Source organism: Enhydra lutris, unplaced genomic scaffold, assembly GCF_002288905.1.
Source record: "Enhydra lutris kenyoni isolate GAN:26980312 unplaced genomic scaffold, ASM228890v2 scaffoldscaffold93, whole genome shotgun sequence".
Lineage (NCBI taxonomy): Eukaryota > Metazoa > Chordata > Mammalia > Carnivora > Mustelidae > Enhydra > Enhydra lutris.
Genome location: NW_019154177.1, coordinates 288,794 through 309,542, shown reverse-complemented (window position 1 = coordinate 309,542; position 20,749 = coordinate 288,794). Strand labels below are relative to the sequence as shown.

At 41.4% G+C, this 20,749-nt stretch overlaps 1 protein-coding gene across 1 annotated transcript; it reads right to left on the bottom strand.

Moving 5' to 3' along the window:
- Nucleotides 1-1,145: 1,145 nt before the first annotated feature.
- LOC111138570 (tripartite motif-containing protein 26-like) lies at nucleotides 1,146-13,988 on the bottom strand. Its single transcript, XM_022490591.1, is given in 8 exon segments — nucleotides 1,146-1,831; nucleotides 2,269-2,301; nucleotides 3,277-3,383; nucleotides 10,317-10,339; nucleotides 11,361-11,582; nucleotides 11,736-11,846; nucleotides 13,568-13,946; nucleotides 13,948-13,988. Coding segments are annotated over 8 exon segments (1,602 nt in total).
- Between the last annotated feature and the right edge of the window lie 6,761 nt (nucleotides 13,989-20,749).

Genomic DNA, 20,749 nt, shown 5'->3' with positions numbered 1-20,749 from the left:
AACTGTATTTGTTGCTGTATTTTCCTCCTCTGCTTCCTGCCACTATCCACTAACTTGTAGTCGAGGGTGGTGTGTTCTGTTTACAGACGGACAGTCACGATAAACCCCTCAAGCTCTGATGATCCCTCTATCCCCTCGTCCCTCTGGCTGCAGCTCCCATACTCGCCCCTACTCTGGCTTTGTGGCAACATGATAGTACCTCCAGAAATTGCAAGTAGATAGACACAGATATCCTTCCCTGTTTGCACTCTGCACACCCCAGTATTGTTCAATAGGTTACCCTTCTTCTAAAAATAACCAGATTTGTTTTCTGCTGCGTATAGCTTAGACTAATCATTTGACTTTAATATCTATTTCTACCATCTCAAAATCCAGCTGACATAAGACTTCCTTCATAAGGGGCGCCTGGGTGGCTCAGTGGGTTAAGCCGCTGCCTTCGGCTCAGGTCATGATCTCAGGGTCCTGGGATCGAGCCCCGCATCGGGCTCTCTGCTCAGCAGGGAGCCTGCTTCCCCCTCTCTCTGTGCCTGCCTCTCTGCCTGCCTGTGATCTCTCTCTCTCTGTCAAATAAATCTTTAAGGAAAAAAAAAAAAGACTTCCTTCATAAGATCCACTTCCAAAGACTTTTATCTGCCTGAACCTCATATGGCTTCCCCCTCCCCACTTTCTACTGCAAAAAAAGGTAAGAACATAGAAATAGATAAGCCAGTAGCCACTCCGGATATTTCAAACTTTGGAAACTATTAATCAGGCATGAATCGCATAAAAATATTTACTGTTAGAACTAATATGGATGTTATAACCAACTATTATTAGTGGCAAAGGCTGCAAACCTGTGACACAGTCACTCCTTATCATACCTTCATCTCAGGAGCAGAAGAAGGATCAAATCAAAGGCAACAGAAGAAAAAGATTAACAATAGCACATATTTAATAAGTCCTTTAAAGATATTTCAACCCTTCCCTTGCAGAAAAAGCAGATCCGGTGTTATTCCTCTTTTACAGGCAAAGTAGAGGATAAGAGATTCCTGCCTCCACTGTGTTGCTCCTATGATGTGAGGGTATTCGGAAACCCAGACAAACGGTCTAGCTGAGGTAGAAAGTTGGGAATGAACCAAGGCCTAAGGGACAGATGAGGCCTTCTCTCAGGGCCTCACCGTAAGTCTAGATCTCATGCACTTAAGCCATAGGAAAGGGAAAATTCTCCCATAGAAGGAAGAGGAGAATTCATAGATAAACTCCCGAGTCCTAGCATTGGAAAAGGTTACCTTCCCACCAACATAATCCGGAGCAACTCCAATCTGCCTTGGACAGTAGGACAGAATCTGGAAGGGCTCAGGGCTAGTGCCTGTATACATGCCAGCTGAAGACAGCTGCAGGGTCCAGAATCCTTCCTCGGGGCTGATGTTGAGAAATCCTCTTCTCACTACTGACTCTCTTGCCACTCCCACCAGGCAGAATGTTGGCCATATTTCATTTTATTGTGGCCACTCCTCCTCCAACTCTTCACTCTCGTTTCTATATCCAGTGGAACTGTAACCATCGGTAGCGCCCGTTAATCCACCAAGACTGCTAGTGCCAAACATGCCCCTGGCTGCACCCCAGTACTTCGTTGCTTCTTCTCCTCTGCATCCCACCATATCCTCCACTTTCACTTCCCGGTACACTTTGCCTCATGTGAAGGCCTTACTGCCCAGCACCCCAGGCTCAGGGTCAAATCTCGGACCATGCTGGTATTTGTTCATCCACAAACCAGTGCGTATCATGCTCTTCCCATTCGGAGACACTGAGAGGAAACCACCAGCTGTCTGCGAATTCAGGATGATCCCCACTGTGGGGGCAAGGGGATAAAGGTATGGCATCGTAAGATATCAAGGGAGATTTTTCCCTTAGGTTCTGGGGCCTTCTGACCATGATGGGAGATTCCTTTCGGGGACCAGGATACAGATTCCATTGGACCTAGTGCTCATACTATCCAGAGGGTGAAGAAAGGCCAGGGAGAGAATTCAAGAGCATGAGCATAACAATGAGACTCAGGAGGAAAGAAGAGAGGAGTTGTTATCATTATGGTCAAGAAACTTTGGGGAAAGTTCTGCGGTTTTGAACTCTGAGAGCTCAGGATAAAGAATGTGGTTACATTAGCCACCGCAAAGACCTTCCTGTATAAGGAACTGATCCATGAGGGATGCCGCGCAGGCAAGCTGTAATTCAGGGTAGCAGAGTTTACTCTAAGGTGAACATCAGCCACTGTCCCCTCCAGATACTCACTGGTTTTATACTCCAGATCCCTTTGCAATTTTCTAGAAAGGAAGAAGTAAAGAAACAGTAAGCAGTCCTGACACATCTTCCAGCTCAGATTCTCTTACTGTCGGCCAACACTATTTGAAAAGGTGGCCGGGCATGATGAAAGCCCAAGCCACACAAAGAAGTCAATGCAGGAGACACACCGAGGTGCCTAATCCACTGCTGGACCTATCTGCTGCTCACACCCAGTGCTTCCTTATGGAGCCTTCGAGCACATTCTCTGGGCTTTCACCACATCTTCAACTTCTAGTCCTAAATCACACCACTTCTCTCCACTTGCAAAGACACTTCTTTGAGATTAATTCTCAAAGTAATAATCTTATTTAATTATCCCAGTATTTTTTATTCTTTTATTTTTAAGTATGATTAAAGACACATAACATAAAATTTACTCTTTAGATGTTAGGCACACGGTTCAGTAGGGTTATGTATATCTACATTGTTGTACAACCAATTTTCAGAATGGTTTTATCCTGCAAAACTGAAAGTCTGTAATCATGAAACCACAACCCCTCGTTTCCCCTCCTTCTAACCACTGGCCACCACCCTTCTACTTTCTTTTCCTATAGAATTAGTTGCTTTAGATCATTCCTCTAAGCAGAATCATACCGTATTTGGCATTTTTTGACAGTCATCTTTAACTCAGCACAATGTCTCTAATGTTTAACCATGTATCTGTGTTACCTAGAGCTTCCCAATATTTTACCTCACTTCTAGACACAAAATACCTTTTCATCAGCTCTGGGACCTACTTGTACTCTACCTTAGTCCAGGTAACATCCTTAGACTGCTGTGTGGACAGACTCCCTGGTTTGGACTGACTGACTCTCCCTCCCCAATGTCCCTGTGACTGTCCTCCACAGAAGCAGGTGGCCATGAGAACCCAAGGCCAGAGCCAAACCCTAAGGGAACATTACAGAGAAAGAAAGGGAGTTTTCTGGGCCCAGAGCCTGCCCTTCACCCTTCCTTTACCATTGAATTCTCTGATTCCTTTCTCTAAAGAACAAAGTTTGTCTGCAAACTCTTCTGCCTGCTTTTTGATCTCAGCACTGATAGGCCAGAACTTCTTCCGGGGGCACCTGGAAAAAATAGAGGCACAGAAGGAGCTCCTGAAAGAAGAGCAGGATTGCGCACATCAGCACACACACGTACACACACACACACACCAACAAGGCACACAGGGTGGGGAGCAAGATGCACGTCCAGGCATCCAGCTCCACATAAGAACTGAAGAGTACAATGCACACAATACTGAAGAAAGGGTGGTGATCCGAGTGCTCTCTACCCAACAATATGTCAATTACATGTGGTGTTAAGAAAGAAAGTCATTTTCCACCTTGGAAGTTCACTGAAACATGCTACTAATAGTTCAACTTCTCAAGAAATTACCTGAGGATATACATCAAATAAATTAAAATTAAAATATAACTTTAAATTTTAATTTTAAAAAAGCCTTTAAATTTGTCAGATTTTTTTTTAAAGATTTTATTTATTTATTTGACAGAGAGAGATCACAAGTAGATGGAGAGGCATGCAGAGAGAGAGAGAGGGAAGCAGGATCTCTGCCGAGAAGACAACCCGATGCGGGACTCGATCCCAGGACCCTGAGATCATGACCTGAGCTGAAGGCAGTGGCTTAACCCACTGAGCCACCCAGGCGCCCAAATTTGTCAGATTTTAAACCAAAGACTATAAGGGATGAAGAGGGAAACTATAAAATACCTAAAGGATCTATCCAACAAGATCTAACAATTGTAAATATGCTCCTAGCTTGGGAGCAGCCAATTATATAAACCACTTAATAGCAAAATTAAAGAAACACAATGATAATAATACAATTATAGTAGGGGATTTTAACATCCCAGTCACAAACAATGGACAGATCAACTAAGCTGAAGATCAACAAGAAAAAAAGGACTTTGAATGACACGCTGGACCTGATGGACATCACAGATATATTCAGAACATTCCATTCCATTCCATAGCAATGGAATATACATTCCTCTCAAGTGCACATGGAACATATTCCAGAATAGATCACATACTGGGTAACAAATCTGGTCTCTACTGGTACCAAAATATTGGAATTATTCCCCACATATTCTCAGACGACAGTGAGTTCAAACTTGAACTCAATCACAAAAGGTAATTTGGAAGGAACTCAAACACCTGCTTGTTCCCTCAAACACTTTAGAGCAGCCTGCTAAAGAATGATTGGGTCAACCAGGAAATTACAGAATAATTTTTTAAAATTCATGCAAACACATGAAAATGAAAACACAACTGTTCAGAACCTTTGGGATGCAGCAAAGGTGGTCCTAAAAGGCAATATATAACAATACAAGCATTTCTCAAGAAACAGAAAAAGTCTCAAATACACAACCCAGCCTTACACCTAAGGAGATGGAGAAAGAACAGAAAATAAAGCTCAAACCCAGCAGGAGAAGAGAAATAATAAATATTAAAGCAAAAATCAATGGAATAGAAACCAGAAGAACAGTAGGATAGATCAAAGAAAACTAGGAGCTGGTTCCTTGAAAGAATTAATAAGATCAATATAAGATCGATTACACAGACTTAACAAAAAACAAAAAAAAAAGACCCAAATAAATAAAATCATGAATGAAAGAGGAGAGATAACAACCAACACAAAGGAAATACAAACAATTTTAAGAACATATTATGAGCAACTATATGCCAAAAAATTAGACAATCTGGAAGAAATGGATGCATTCCTAGGAACTTACAAACTACCAAACTGAACCAGGAAGAAACAGAAAATCTGAACAGACCCATAACCAGCAAGGAAATTGAAGCAGTAATCAAAAACCTCCCAAAAAATAAGAGTCCAGGACCAGATGGCTTCCAAGAGGAATTCTACCAAACATTTAAAGAAGAAATAATACCTGTTCTACTGAAGCTGTTTCAAAAATAGAAATGGAAGGAAAACTTCCAAATTCCTTCTCTGAGGCCAGCTTTACCTTGATCCCAAAGCCAGACAAAGACCCCCTTAAAAAGGAGAATTATGGACGTTATGGACCAATATCCCTGATGAACATGGATGCGAAAATACTCAACAAGATAATAACCAATACGATCCAACAGTACATTAAAAGGATTATTCAGCATAGCCAAGTGGGATTTATTCCTGGGCTGCAAGGTGGTTCAACATTTGCAAATCAATCACCCTGATACATCACATTAAAGAAAAGACAAGAGCCATACAACCCTCTGAATTCATGCAGAAAAAGCATTGACAAAATATAGCATCATTTCCTGATTAAAACTCTCCACAGTGTAGGGATAGAGGAAATATACCTCAACATCATAAATAGCCATTTACAAAAAGCCCACAATGATTATCATTCTCAATGGGGAAAAACAGAGCTTTTCTCCTAAGGTCAGAAACACAGCAAGGATGTCCACTATCACCACTGTTATTCAGCATAGTACTAGAAGTCCTAGCCTCAGCAGTCAGACAACAAAAATAAATAAGAGGTACCTGAATTAGCAAAGAAGTCAAACTTTCACTCTTCACAGATAACATCAGACTTTATGTGAAAAATCCAAAAGACTCCACCCCAAAATTGCTGGATCTCATACAGGAATTCAGCCGTGTGGCAGTCTATAAAATGAATGCACTGAAGCCACTTGCATTTCTATGCACTAACAATGAGGCAGAAGAGAGAGAAATTAAGGAATAGATCCCATTTACAACTGCACTAAAAACCACAAGATAACTAGGAATAAATCTAAACAAAGAGGTAAAGGGTCTGCATTCTGAAAACTACAGAACACTAATGAAAAAAATTGAGGTAGACACAAAGAAATGGAAAAAGATTCCATGCTCATGGATTAGAAGAATAAACATTGTTAAAATGTCTATGCTACCTAGAGCAATCCACACATTCAATGCAATCCTTATCACAATACCATCAACATTTTTCTCAAAGCTGGAACAAATAATCCTAAAAATTGTACGGAACCAGAAAAAAAACCAAATAGCAAAAGGAATGTTAAAAAAAAAAAAAAAGCTGATGGCATCACAATGCCAAAATTCAAACTATATTACAAAACTGTAATCATCAAGACAATATGGTAGTGACACAAAAACAGACACATAGATCAATGGAACAGACTAGAGAACCCAGAAATGGACACTCAGCTCTATGGTCAACTAATCTTTGGCAAACCAGGAAAGAATATCCAATGGAAAAAAAGACAGTTTCTTCAACAAATGGTGCTGGGAAAATTATATAGAGGAATGAAAGTGGACCATTCACTTATACCATACACAAAGATAATCTCAAAATGGATGACAGACCTCAATGTGAGACAGGAATCCATCAAAATCCTAGAGAAGAACACAGGCAGCAACCTCTCTGACCTCAGTCACAGCATCTTCTTGCTAGACATGTCTCCAAAAACAAGAGAAGCAAAGACAAAAATAAACTATTGGGACTTCCTCAGGATAAAAAGCTTCTACACAGCAAAAGAAACAGTCAACAAAACTAAAGGCAGCATATGGAACGGGAGAAGATATTTGCAAATGACATATCAGGTAAAGGGCTAATATCCAAGATCTGTAAATAACTTCTCAAACTCAACACCCAAAAACAAAGAATCCAGTCAAGAAAGGGGCAAGAGGGGGCACCTGGGTGGTTCAGTGGGTTAAGCCTCTCTGGCTTCAGCTCAGGTCATGATCCCAGGATCCTGGGATCAAGCCCCACATCTGGCTCTCTGCTCAGCGGGGAGCCTGCTTCCCTTCCTCTCTCTGCCTGCCTCTCTGCCTACTTGTGATCTCTGTCTGTCAAATAAATAAATAAAATCTTTTTTAAAATGGGGGGGGGCAAGAGACATGAACAGACATTTCTCCAAAGAAGACATATAAATGACCAACAGACACATGAGAAAATGTTCCACATCACTTGGCATGGGGGAAATACAAATCAAAACCGCCATGAAGGGGTGCCCGGGTGGCTCAGTGGGTTGAAGCCTCTACCTTCGGCTCGGGTCGTGATCCCAGGGTCCTGGGATCAAGCCCCGCATCGGGCTCTCTGCTCAGCGGGGAGCCTGCTTCCTCTCCCTCTGTCTGCCTCTCTGCCTACTTGTGATCTATCAAATAAATAAATAAAATCTTTAAACAAAAAAAATTTAAAAAAAAAAAACCCGCCATGAAATACCACCTCACACCAGTCAGAATGGCTAAAATTGACAAGAGGAAAAACAAATGTTGGCGAGGATGCAGATAAAGGGGAACCCTCTTACACTGTTGGTCAGAATGTAAGCTGGTGCAGCCACCCTGGAAAACAGTACGGAGGTTCTTCAAGACATTAAAAATAGAGCTGCCCTATGACCCAAGCGATTGTGCTACTAGGTATTTATCCCAAAGATACAAATGTAGTGATCTGAAGGGGCACTCCAATGTTTATCCCAGTATCCACAATAGCCAAACTATGAAAAGAACTGAGATGTCCACCCACAAATGATGGATAAAGATGTGGTCCATACATACAATGGAATATTACTCAGCCATCAAAGATGAAATCTTGCCATTTACATCAACATTGATAGAACTGAAGGGTATTATGTTGAGCAAAATAAGTCAATCAGAGAAAGATAATTATCATATGGATTCACTCATATGTAGAATTTAAGAAACAAAGCAGATAATCATAGGATAAGGGAGGGATAAATAAAGTAAGATGAAATCAGAGAGGGAGACAAACCATAAGAACTGTAGGAAACAAACTAAGGGTTGCTGGAGGGGAGGCTGGGGACAGGGGGTAACTGGGTGATGGGTATTAAGGATGGCATGTGATGTGATGAGCACAGGGTATTTTTTCCTAGGATTGATTGATTGATTGATTGATTTGACAGAGAGAAAGCATAAGCAGGGGGAGTAGCAGGCAGAAAGGGAGGGAGTAGCAGGCTCCCCACTGGGCAGGAATCCTGATGTGGGGCTGGGGATCCTAGGGTCATGACCTGAGCTGCAGGCAGACGCTTAACCAACTGAGCCACCCAGGTGCCCCAACACTGGGTACTTTATTCAGTTAATGAATTACTGAACTCTATATCTAAAACTAATGATACACTATATGTTAACTAATTGAATTTAAGTAAAGTAAGTTAAAAAAATAAATCAAAAATAAAAATAAAAAGCTTTAAATCATATAGATATACTTCTGTATACATTTGTATAATATATATATATGTATAGCTGAGCTTTAAATTTAGCTGAGCAGAGATACCTAAGCTAAATACAAAATGAAAGAAATATGAAGTCTTAATCTTATTATCAGAAAGGACTAAATTTAAGGCAGAAAGATATTAAATAAGACAACGGAAAGTATTTATGTTACTGAGAGTATTATAATCCACAATTGAGATACAATTTCCATTAAACATCCCACAGGGGGAAAAAGCATCAAAGTATAGAAAAGCTAAACTATCAGAATAAAAAATGGGTAAGAACTGATTGCTAGTAGGAATCTTGGGCTGACCTTAGTCCATGACATCTCAAGAAGTCAAAAAAATATGTATCAATACAAAACACCTTAATAACAAAGTTACTAAGGGAAACCTCATGGAGATATATCAAATCCTATTCCAAGGACATTTGAGTGTTTGGAACAGTCACAAGAATTTACGACATGTAAACACAGAATAGCTTGATAAAGGGCAAAAGGTAGAAAGACCAACAACCCCATCTGATCACAGTATTTAAAACTATGAATGACAAACTATTAGGGAAAAACAAATCTAGCACCACTGACAAATATTCTCTTTCTTACACAAATTTTATGCTAAAAAGCAAACCAAAGTCAATTTCAAAATACCTTGAAAACAACAGTCGCAAAAGTACTGTACACTGGAAATTATGGTATTAATCAAAAGCAGGGCTCATAGAAAAAGAAAGCAAAACATTAAATTTAGGGGAAGAAAGGTAAATAGAGGAGACAAAAAGAGAAATACACCAAATAAGAAATGAAAAATATTCAGATATAAAAAGGAAATTAAATTTAAGAACATGATTTTGACCAACTATGCAAATGCTTTTGAAAATGTAATAAAAAATGATGATTTTCCAGAATACATAAATACTAAATTTTCCAATTAAAAATAGAGTGGAAAAAAAAAAAGAGGGCTTGCCTGGGTGGCTCAGTTAGGTAAGCATCCGACACTGGTTTCGGCTCAGGAGCTGAGCTCATGGTGTTGAGATCAATCCCCGTATTGGCTCTGAGCTCAGCAGAAAGTCTACTTGAGACCCTCTCCTGCCCTCTTCCCTCCCCCCGCTTGTTCTGTCTCTCTTAAGGGAAAAAAAAAAAAAGAGTGGATTTTTTTGAAAATAAAAACTTTATGTTTCTTATAAAGAGACATATAAAAAATAATATTCCTAGGTATCTTATGGTTATTGGTGCCATTATAAATTGATAGGGTCCTTGATTTCTCTTTCTGCTGCTTCCTTACTGGTGTATATAAATGTAATAGATTTCTCTAGCTTGATTTTGTATCCTGCAATGTTACTGAGTCACTATATTATACTCCTGAAACTAATATTACACTGTAAGTTAACTAATGCAAATTCAGATAAAAACTATAAAACAAGCAGGCAGAAAAAGATTCAAGTGTTCGTAGTTAGTAGAGAAGCATATGGGAAAGGACGTATGCTTCATGACTTGAAACTACACTGCGTGTGATGCATCTTTCAAATAACATCTTTTTCATGATTATATTAAAAATAATAATAAAGTAAATAAAAATAACACATAAAGACTGAGAGTTAAAAGGGTAGAGCTACCGTCCTAACACAAGTTACACGACAGTGAACTTTATAGAAATCCCAGTCATTCCATGGAATGCCTTTCGGCTTACTCGAGTCCAAGAACCTCTCTTGGAACAATCTTCTTTCCAGCCCTCGTCAGGTTTTAGTAATTTTGGAAAAAGAAAACAAAGAGCCACTTAAGTAGGTAAAAAAAAAAAAAAAAAGTTCAGACAGCACTTACCCTTACCCGCCCACTGTGTCACTGGGGTCCTGGGAAGGAAGAGAAAACAGTGTCATGGACAGAAGGATCCAGGAGCTGCCACCATTCCCTGCTGTGGACGCATCGGGGCTGGGTGCGCAGCAAAACCAGGCCGCGATCTACCCGGACCTGCGCTGCTCCACAGAGGGCATCTATCTCTCTGCGCACATGCTTCCCCCTCCCCTCCTCCATCTGAGTCCCACACTACTCCATGCAGGCAAACTTCCCTGCTCCATTCAGAGTCCCTTCAGGGTCTCAGCCTGGGCTAGAAGTCCTACGCTCGGCTGGCCCCATCCGACTGATCCCATCTTCCCTGTAATGTCCGCCCCGGAAACCTGGCTCCCTGAAGTCTGTGTGTTCTTCCTGTCTTCTGCACAGCCTGCACCCACCTTGTCATCACCAACTCATTCATCTAATTCTCACCAAAGCACCTCACCATGGTTAGCTCCTCCTTTCTGCTAATCTAAATCTTTGCTTTTTCAAGGCCAGCGTTAAGCACCTCTTCTTCCATGAAGCCTTCCCTCACTACATCCTGGTCCTTTCCAGAATTCCTGTGGCCTCCAGTCGGATCACAAGACTTAACATTTGATTATTTGTTGTAATTACAAATGTGCACATTTTACTACCTCATTGTACAGACTGCATATTCCTACCCCCTGCCCACTGCAATTTGGGACCTAAATCCTACTGGTTGGCTGACTAAGGCTTATCAGTGACTTCAGTAAATGAGAATAAAACTTTTCTCTCTCTCTTTTTTAAAAAGATTGTATGTGTCAGAGAGAGAGAACAAGCAGGGGGAACCGGAGGCAAAGGGAGAAGCAGGCTCCCCACTGAGCAGAGAGCCTGACGCGGAGCTTGGTCCCAGGACCCTGGGATCATGACCTGAGCCGAAGGCACACGCTCAACCGACTGAGCCCCCCGGGCGCCCTACAACTTCCCTCTCTTGACTCCTGGTCCCAGTCTCATGCTGACGGGGGCCCGCACTGCAGCTTAGGGCAAGACGACCCACACGGAGCTGAGTTGGTTCCTCACCTGCAGAAGCTCAGCTGCCCGCTGCTGAGGCTTTTCTTCCGACTCAGAAATCGGGGCTCCAAGTCGGAGCACTTGCACAGAGCCCTTGCTGACCTGGCCGCTCCTGCCTTCGGCCCGCTCTTGCTCAATCCCCTCCAGCGGCTCCAGCAGGCCCTGCTCTCTCTCTCTCTGTCTCAAGAACTGCTGCCCCCGTTCAAACACTGACACAGTGTCCTGCTGTGGCTCTGCAATTTCGTCTGCAGAAAAAGCAGAAAGAGAAAGGGGCTTCTCCTGAGAGGCTCGTGTGTGAGATCTTCTAGGGGGCAGTGATCCCTGGGTCACCCTCCTCCCCGCTCCCCGATGCCCGCCCCCCACTCTGCCACGCATAGGTGTCACAGAGACTTTGCTCACCAGCAGGGCCTCAAACTCATCTTCTCCTGTAGACTGAAATTCCTCAATCCTATCCCTGTCTCCCTTCAGAATCTTCAGATGCTTTATAATTTTACCCTGTGGAATTAACACGGATATGGTCAAGGTGAACAGGAAAATGCCCTCCTAACAAAAGAGAGATTCAAAGTGATTCCAGAGTAAAACCAGACACGCTTGACTTTGGTAGCATAGTAACAGTCATGTGTGATAGTTTCCGTTCTACTTAACAAAGAAGAAACAAAGCGAATGCTATGCTAGTTAGAACGATTTCTTGGGCTTGAGATACAAGTTTATTATCATTAATAATATGGTGTGGTTCTTACTTATAGTCTCCATCAAAATTATAGACAATTTACATTTTAATGAATTAATAACCTAGAAATAAAAGAGAAGCTCAAAACCGACAGTGAAAGAAAGCATACATAATAACTCCAAATTGAGAGAAATGACTAAGTTGGTTTTAAGAATCCTGTCAGTCAAGGAGAAAAGAGAAACAATTAATTGCTTAATTCTTTGTTAGCAGACGGAAGGAAACATACTAGCACCTCAGAGGAAATAATATCTTCCCTGAGATTAAGCTCCGAATGAGATCCATACAGGACAAAATACCGTCAGGACTATTTCGACAGCCATGTGCTAGAGCACACACCGTCTGAAGCTGACGTCAGGGCTGTCGAGAGTGCTGGTGTCCTGTGCGGCTAGTGGAGGCCTGTTCCAAATGCCTCAGAAAACAGACAATCAGGGCAACAGGACAGACTGACTATTATAGAAAGATATGGGAACAAACCAGTTCTACTACCAAACTTCAAAGGGCAATGCTTTACCAAGAACTTTCCCCTGACACTTGTTAGGACAGCTACTTTCTAAAAAAACAGAAGATAACAAGTCTTGAGGACAATGTGAAGAAAAGGGAGCCCTGCTGCATTCCTGGTGGACATGTTGCCTAATGTAGCCATCATGGAAAACACTGTGGATGCACCTTAAATAGTTAAACGCAGAACTACCAATTGATCCAGCAATCCTGCTTCTAAATGTTTATCCAAAGGAATTGAACTCAGGATCTCAAAATGATGCCTGTACTCCTGTGTTCATTGCAGCATTATCCAACTGTCCATCAACAGATGAATGGATAAAGAAAATGTGGTATTTGCAAACAATGGAACATTCCTCAGCCTCACAAAAGAAGGAAAAGCTGGAGGACATCATGCTAGGCGAAAGAAGCTGGACACCAAAAGACAAATACTGTGTAATCGTACTTGTAAGTGGAATCTAAAATAGTCAAACTCAGAAGCCAAGAGGGGAATGGCGGTTGCCAGGGTCTAGAGGGGAGGGAAACAGGGACCCGGCGGTCAGCGGATTCATAGTTTCAATTCTGCAAGACAAACAAGTTCTGGAGATACTCTCTTTGGCATAGTACTTACAGCTAATAATACAGTATTGTATAGTTAAAATTTGCTAAGAGGATTAATCTTACCTTATATTAAATATTCTTACTACACACACACACACACACACACACACACACACACACAATGATAATAATACAGAGGGTGGGAAGAAACTCTGGGAGGCCAGGGATAGGTGTCTGGCTTGATGACAGAGACGGTTTCACAGGTGTATACTGATCTCCAGACTCAGTGAGATGTCTACATGAAATATGCACAGGTTTTCACATGTCAATCATACTTCAATATAATATTTTCCAAAAAAAAAATAATAATTTGGATCTTGCCCTGAAGGCACCATAGTAGAACTTTTTTCGCCATGAGAATGAAGTTAGAGCCCAGCAGACTTCTTACCCAGTAAGGCTGCACAGGCTTCTTCAAGAGAACAGCAGTATGAGGCCTGTGCTCCCGGGCCTCCTGGCCCATCACACACAGTATTTGCTGGTCACCCTTGCAGTAATAATGGAGCTTCTCCAAATGTAGCCCACATAGCATCTCTGCATTTTGCTCAAGTGGTCTGTCCTCTCCGGGTGGTCTCTCGCCATCTATCTTCATCCTCCAGATGTTTTCCACTAGGCGGGCCATCTGCCGCACGTGGCGAATATTCTTTCTCTTAAAGACGGCCTTGCAGAGAGAACAATGCCATGGCTGCCTGGGAGATTCGCATACCCGGATGATGCAGTGAAAGCAGAGGACATGACCACAGTCCGTGGCTACAGGGTCTCTCAAGAGAGACCTCACCCTCCAGCTCTCTCGGAGGGGAGGCGGCAGCCATGACAGCAGTGCCCAGAGCCTTCACAGAGCTCCTTCTCCAGGCGAGCAATCGCTTTCTAAGAAGACATGAAAGACAAAAGAAATCGTGAATTTAACCAACACCAAGATAGAAACTGTGAGAAAGTTTTTGTGTTTAGTCTATTCCCACATGTATTTAAGTGGGGTATTCTAGAAGACTGTGGGAAAGCCAACCCCCGGTGAAGTCTAAGGAATTTGCTTCACTTTTAGTAGATAAGCTCAGTAAAAAATATTTGCTATAGGGGTGCCTGGGTTGCTCAGTGGGTTAAAAGCCTCTGCCTTCGGCTTTTCATGATTCCAGGGTCCTGGGATTGAGCCCCGCATCTGGCTCTCTGCTCCATGGAGAGCCTGCTTCCTCCTCTCTCTCTGCCTGCCTCTCTGCCTACTTGTGATCTCTGTCTGTCAAATAAATAAATAAAATCTTTTAAAAAAATATTTGCTATAAATAATTCAGTAGTAGAGAATAAGAATTATAAAAATGTAGGGCTGTATCTCAAAACTCATTGAGAACATGAAAGTTAGACGACTAGAAAGCACTAGGTCTGTTATTCATATCCTGCCTAGAAAATCTCATCATCATGGTTTAAACTAATGGTTTTCAACCATGTTTTGAAACATAAGAAATGTATTCACATCCCAACTTAAAATACTTGCATATGCGTGCACGCACGCACACACACACACACACACACACACACACAAATGTAAATTTTGGTAAATACACTTATTCTTTTTTTTTTAAGGTTTTATTTATTTGACAGAGATCACAAGTAGGCAGAGAGGCAGGCAGAGTAAGAGGGGGGGAAGCAGGCTCACCACTGAGCAGAGAGCCCGATGCAGGGCTCGATCCCAGGACCCTGGGATCATGACCTGAGCCGAAGGCAGAGACTTAACCCACTGAGCCACCCAGGTGCCCACACTTATTCTTTATTACATATAATACACTCTGATTTCTTATTACAATCATTTTTTCATGTTTTGATATGTTTCATTGGAGCAAAATCTCAACAAAAGGTTTCTTTTACTTACAGAATTTATGCAGAGACTGTCCAAACCACTTGGATCCAAGTGAGAATAGCCACTAAACCTCTTTACGTATAGCATACCAAAAAAGTTTCCCAATATTGTAAATTACAAACCCATCCCTTAATTAACTATAAAAACAGCTTTAAAAACACACAATTTAGACTGGTTTAATCTTGAAAGGTAACCCAATAAGACTAAAAACTAAACATTCCAGGTCCTGTACCAAATAGTAAAATATTCAAAGGTCTTCAGGATGCTTTGACTGATTTGCATCAATAAGAGAACCTGTTTTTGATGTGGTAAAAGAAATGTGTTCACCTCCAGTTCCAACTCCCAGCTGCTGTCAGCCAACCCTGTCACTCTTCCATCAAGCTCCTGTGTACATCAGCCTCCTTCTGATCGTGACCTCCTCTTTGCAGCTGCTAAACCTAGAAGTATTTTCAGTACCTTGGAGACAGTCTTTGAGATGCTAGTCCACTCTCTTTCCAGGGCCAGCCTCTGAAGTAAATTCCTTTCTCGTCTCACCACCACTCAGTTTTCTGCCTTTTATCCGTGGTGAGCAGCTGGGAACCCCAGAGCCAGGTGCTCCTGGAGCCCATACAACTTCAGCTGCTGTGGTCTTGAGGAAGCTTTCCCCGACTCCTGTGCACAGCCCTCACCACCGCACTCTTGGAGCCACTTCTGCAGAGCAGGTCTTGTTCATGTTCCTTGACATGTGGTCTTATACACACTGCCTGAAGGAATACAATGTTTGAAAGGGGATTCTGAAAGTTACTGGTCCTGGAAGATTTTAAGCATCCATTGGACCATTTCATGGTGAGATATTCTTTAAAATGTTCAAGTATGGGGCCGCCTGGGTGGCTCAATCAGTTGGGCGTCTGACTCTTGATTTTGTCTCAGGTCATGATCTCAGGGTTGTGAGACTGAGCCCAAGTCAGGCTCCATGCTCAGCAGACAGTCTGCTACAGATTCTCTCCCTCTCCCTTTGCCCCTCGCCCCTCTAAATAAAATAAAATAAAAACTCAAGTATACTGTCAAGTAAACTAGATGGCTTTTAAAGCCTTTTCCGGTGCCCTGACTGTAGGATTCTGACTACTGTACGTTCAAGTTTTCAGTGTCATCCAGCTGAAACTCAAACTCCAGAAACTCGTGTCCAAACTTGTCTTTTTGCCCTTTGTAGTAGCACAGGTAGAAATCACTGGTCATGGCCATTTTTGACCCTGCAGAGCCTACCGAAGGCCCAGCCAATGTGCCATAAGCTGCCTTATGACAGTCAACTTTTAAATGCTGGTTATAACTCACAAAATTTGATGTCATGATACAAGGTATTACAACAAACACTTGGAAAAACACTGATTTGAACTATAACAACTTTATCACTAACCCTCAACTCTACCCAGAAATGCAACTCTAGGGAGCTACGAAGGCCTCCTCAATGACCACCTGAATGTACTGAAGAAGATGTACCATATGAGCACTAACCGAAAGACAGCTGGAGTAACTATGTTAGTATCAGATAAACTAGACTTCAGAACAAGATACCCTACAAGAAATAAAGACAATTATCACATTATGACAAAGTAGTCAGTTTTCTAAGACCCTTATCAAATACACGTGTCCCAGAGCTGCAAAACACAGAGATCAAAAAACTCCATAGAATTGATGTGAGAACAGGTAAACCCACAAAGAAGCTGGACACTTCGACCACTCACAAATTGAAAAAAGGGGCACTTGGGTGGCTCAGTTGTTAGGCATCTGCCTTTGGCTCAAGTCGTGATCCCAGGGTCCTGGGATCAAGCCCCACATAGAGCTCCCTGCTCAACGGGATCTGCTTCTCCCTCTTCCACTCCCCCGGTTTGTGTTCTCTCTCACACTGTGTTTCTCTCTGTCAAATAAACAAATAAAAATCTTTAAAAATAAGACAATGAAAAAAAATGAGAAAAAAATTAGACAGACTGCCAGTAAGGATGAAGAGGACCTGAAAAACCCTGTTGGCGAACTTGATCTGGTGAGATTTACAACACATTCTTCCTAACAAAAGCAGAAGACACCTTCTCTTCAAGTGCAGACAGAATATTTGCACAAAGGGACCATATTGTTCGCCATAAAACAAACATTAACAAACATAAAAGAATTGAAATTGTATAAAGTATGTTCTTAGAATGTAATAGAATTAAACTAGAAATAGATAATTGAAAAATATTGGAAAATCTCCAAACATTTGGAAATTAAACAACACACTTTTTAAAAAAAATTTATTTATGTATTTGAGAGAGAGAGAGCACAAGCAGGGGGGCAGAAAGGGAGAGAGAATCTCAAGCAGACCCCACACTGAGCACTGAGGCCAACACGGGACTCAATCTCAGGCCCCTGACATCATGACTTGAGCCAAAACCAAGTTAGACACTTAACCAGCTGTGCCACCAGGTGGCCTGAAACAACACATGTTTAAATAAGCCATGAGTTAACAAGAAAAACATGAGGGCACAGCTTGTGATGAGCACTGGATTTATTCACAACTGATGAATCTTGAAAAAAAAAAAAAGCTAATGATGTACCATATAGTGGCTAACTGAACATAATTTTAAAAAAAGAGAAAAAGGAAAAAAAAAGAAAGGGGGGAAATAAATAGATATGTACATACATACTTACTGGTGGGGAAAAAAGAGAAAAACATGAGGGATATTAGAAAGAATTTCGAAATGAAGGTAAATAAAAATATAATATACAAACATTTGTGAAATGCAATTAAAACATGTTTATATGTGGGATGCCTGGGTGGCTCAGTCATTTAAGCTGCTACCTTCGGCTCAGGTCATGATCCCAGGGTCCTGGGATTGAGTCCTGCATTGGGCTCCTTGCTCAGTGGGGAGCCTGCTTCTCTCTCTACCTCTGCCTGCCACTCTGCCTGCTCGTGCTCTCTCTCTCTCTCTCTCTGACAAATAAATAAAATCCTAAAAAAAAAAAATCATGTTTATATTAGACAAGGAATGTCCTCTAGTCAATTATTGAAGATTTCACTTGAGGAAATGGAAAAAAAGAAAAACAAGTAAAACCCAAAGCAAGTAAAAGGGGAAAATACAGACAAAAACTGAAATCCTAAAACAATCTTAAATTTTGTATGGAACCATAGAAGGCCCCCCAAAACCAAAGCAATCCTGAAAAAGAAACCGAAAGCCGGCAGCATCAAAATGTCTGACTTCAAGCTCTATTACAAACCAGTGATCATCAAGGCAGTGCGGTGCTAGCACAAAAACAGGCATATAAAATGACATATCAGATAAAGGACTGGTATCCAAAATCTATTAAGAACTTCTCAAACCAAACAGCTGAAGAACAAACAATCCAATCAAGAAATGGGCAGAAGACTTGACAGACATTTCTGCAAAGAAGACATCTGAATGGCCAACAGACACATGAAAAATTGCTCCACATCACTCGGCATCAGAGAAATACAAATCAAAACCACAATGAGATCCCACCTCACGCCAGTCAGAATGTCTAAAATTAACAAGTCAGGAAACGACAGATGTTGGTGAGGATGTGGAGAAAGGGGTACTCTCCTAATGCACACATTGTGATTATAGTGAATAATACTCCACTTTAGACTTAAAAATTACTAAAAGTAGGTATTGATGTTCTCACCACAAAAAAGTGGTAAAGGTGGGTGTTAGCGCAGTATGATGTGATTAAGGTGTTAGCTAATGCAAAGCTGGTGATCATGTTGTAATACGTACATGTATCAAACCGACATGCTGTACAAGTTCAACTTACAGTGTTATGTGCCCACCGTACCTTGATAGAGCTGGGGGAAATGAGGAAATGCCAAAGATTCCACAAGAAGTAGACAGAGTAATAAAAGAGTTTTGTAAAGGCTTCAGGATATAGAGTCAATATGGAAAATCAATTTTATTTCAATAAATACAAATAAACAACTGGAATTGAAATTTTAAAATAAAAATAGTACCATTTAAAGTAATAACATAAATGATGAAATACTAAGGTATAAATCTTAGAAGGTATGCGTAAGACCTCTATCCTATAAACTAAAAAGGTGATAAAAGAAATCAAAGAACAGCTCAATAAATGGTGGAGTATACTGTTATTTATGGAGCCAAGACTCAATATTCTTAGGGTGTCAGTTCTCCCCAAACTGACCTACTGATTAAATGAAATGCCTATCAAAATTCCAATAGGATTTTTTGTAAAAATTGAACAGCTGATTCTGAAATTTTTATGGAAAGGAAAAGACAGTATAATTGCCAAAGCAATTTGGAAAAAGAACACTAGAGGACTCACACTATCTGCTTTCCAGACTCCCTCGAAGGGTACAGAATTTAAGGCAGCGTGCTGTTAGAGAAGGAACGTGCGTACAGAGCAACAGAACAGAAGAGAGTCTAGAAGCAGGCCCCCACACTGGTATGATCTATCAGTGTTGGACAAAGGACTCAGTAGAAAAAGGGTAATTTTTTCAACAAATGATGCAGGATCGGGGCACCTGGGTGGCTCAGTGGGTTAAAGCCTCTGCCTTCAGCTCAGGTCGTGATCTCAGGGTCCTGAAATTGAGCCCTGCATCAGGCTCTCTGCTCAGCGGGGAGCCTGCTCCCCGCCCCCTCTGCCTGCTTGTGATCTCTCTCTCTGTCAAATAAATAAATAAAATCTTTAAAAAAAACAAACAAACAAATGATGTGGGATCAACTGGATATTACATGCAAAAAATAAAAAATAAACCTCAACTCATCTCTCACATCATGTACAAAAATTATTACAAGAGGTATCACAGACCTAAAGGAAAACCTAAAATAACTAAACTCCTAGAAAAAAACAGATTAGAGTCTTTGTATCTTTCGATTGGGCAAAGATACTTAGAAATGATGCCAAAACCACCATCCACACACAAAAAAATTGATAATTTGGACTTTATCAAATTTAACAACTTCTGCTCTTTTAAAGATTGAGATATTAAATATTCAAGGCACAGATTGTGAGAAAACATTTGCAAATCATTTATCTGATACAGGACTTTTAAAGAGATTTTATTTGTTTATTTGAGAGAGAGTGGGTGAGAGAGAGCATGAGCAGTAGGGAGGGAGAGCAGCAGAGGCAGAGGGAGAAGCAGGCTCCCCACTGAGCAGGGATCCCAATGTAGGACTCGATACCAGGACCCTGAGATCATGACTGAGCCAAAGGCAGACACTTGACCGGCTGAGCCACCCAAGCACCTGATTAAGGATTTTATCCAGAATATTTAATAGCCCAACAAAAATATGATTAACAATTTAAGAAAAAAAAAATCACCGAAGAACAGACGCACACACACACGCACACACACACACACAAATGTGTGTAACAGGTGACAAGATACCACATGAGAAGGTGCTAAACATCACTGACTCTAGGAAAATATGAATGAGACACACTATACAATGAGGTATCACTACAGCTACTGAAAGGGCTAACATTAACAAACAAAAAACTTATAAAACCGACAGCTGATGAGGATTTGGAGCTACTGGAACTCTCACACACTGCAAACAGAATGTCAATGAGGGGCTCCTGCGGGGCTCAGTCAGTCAAGACTCTGCCTTCAGCTCAGGTCATGATCCCAGGGTCCTGGGACGGAGCCCCGCATCGGGCTCTCTGCTCAGCGAGGAACCTGCTTTTCCATCTCGCTCTGCCTGCTCCTCCCCCTGCTTGTGCTTTCTCTCTGACAAATAA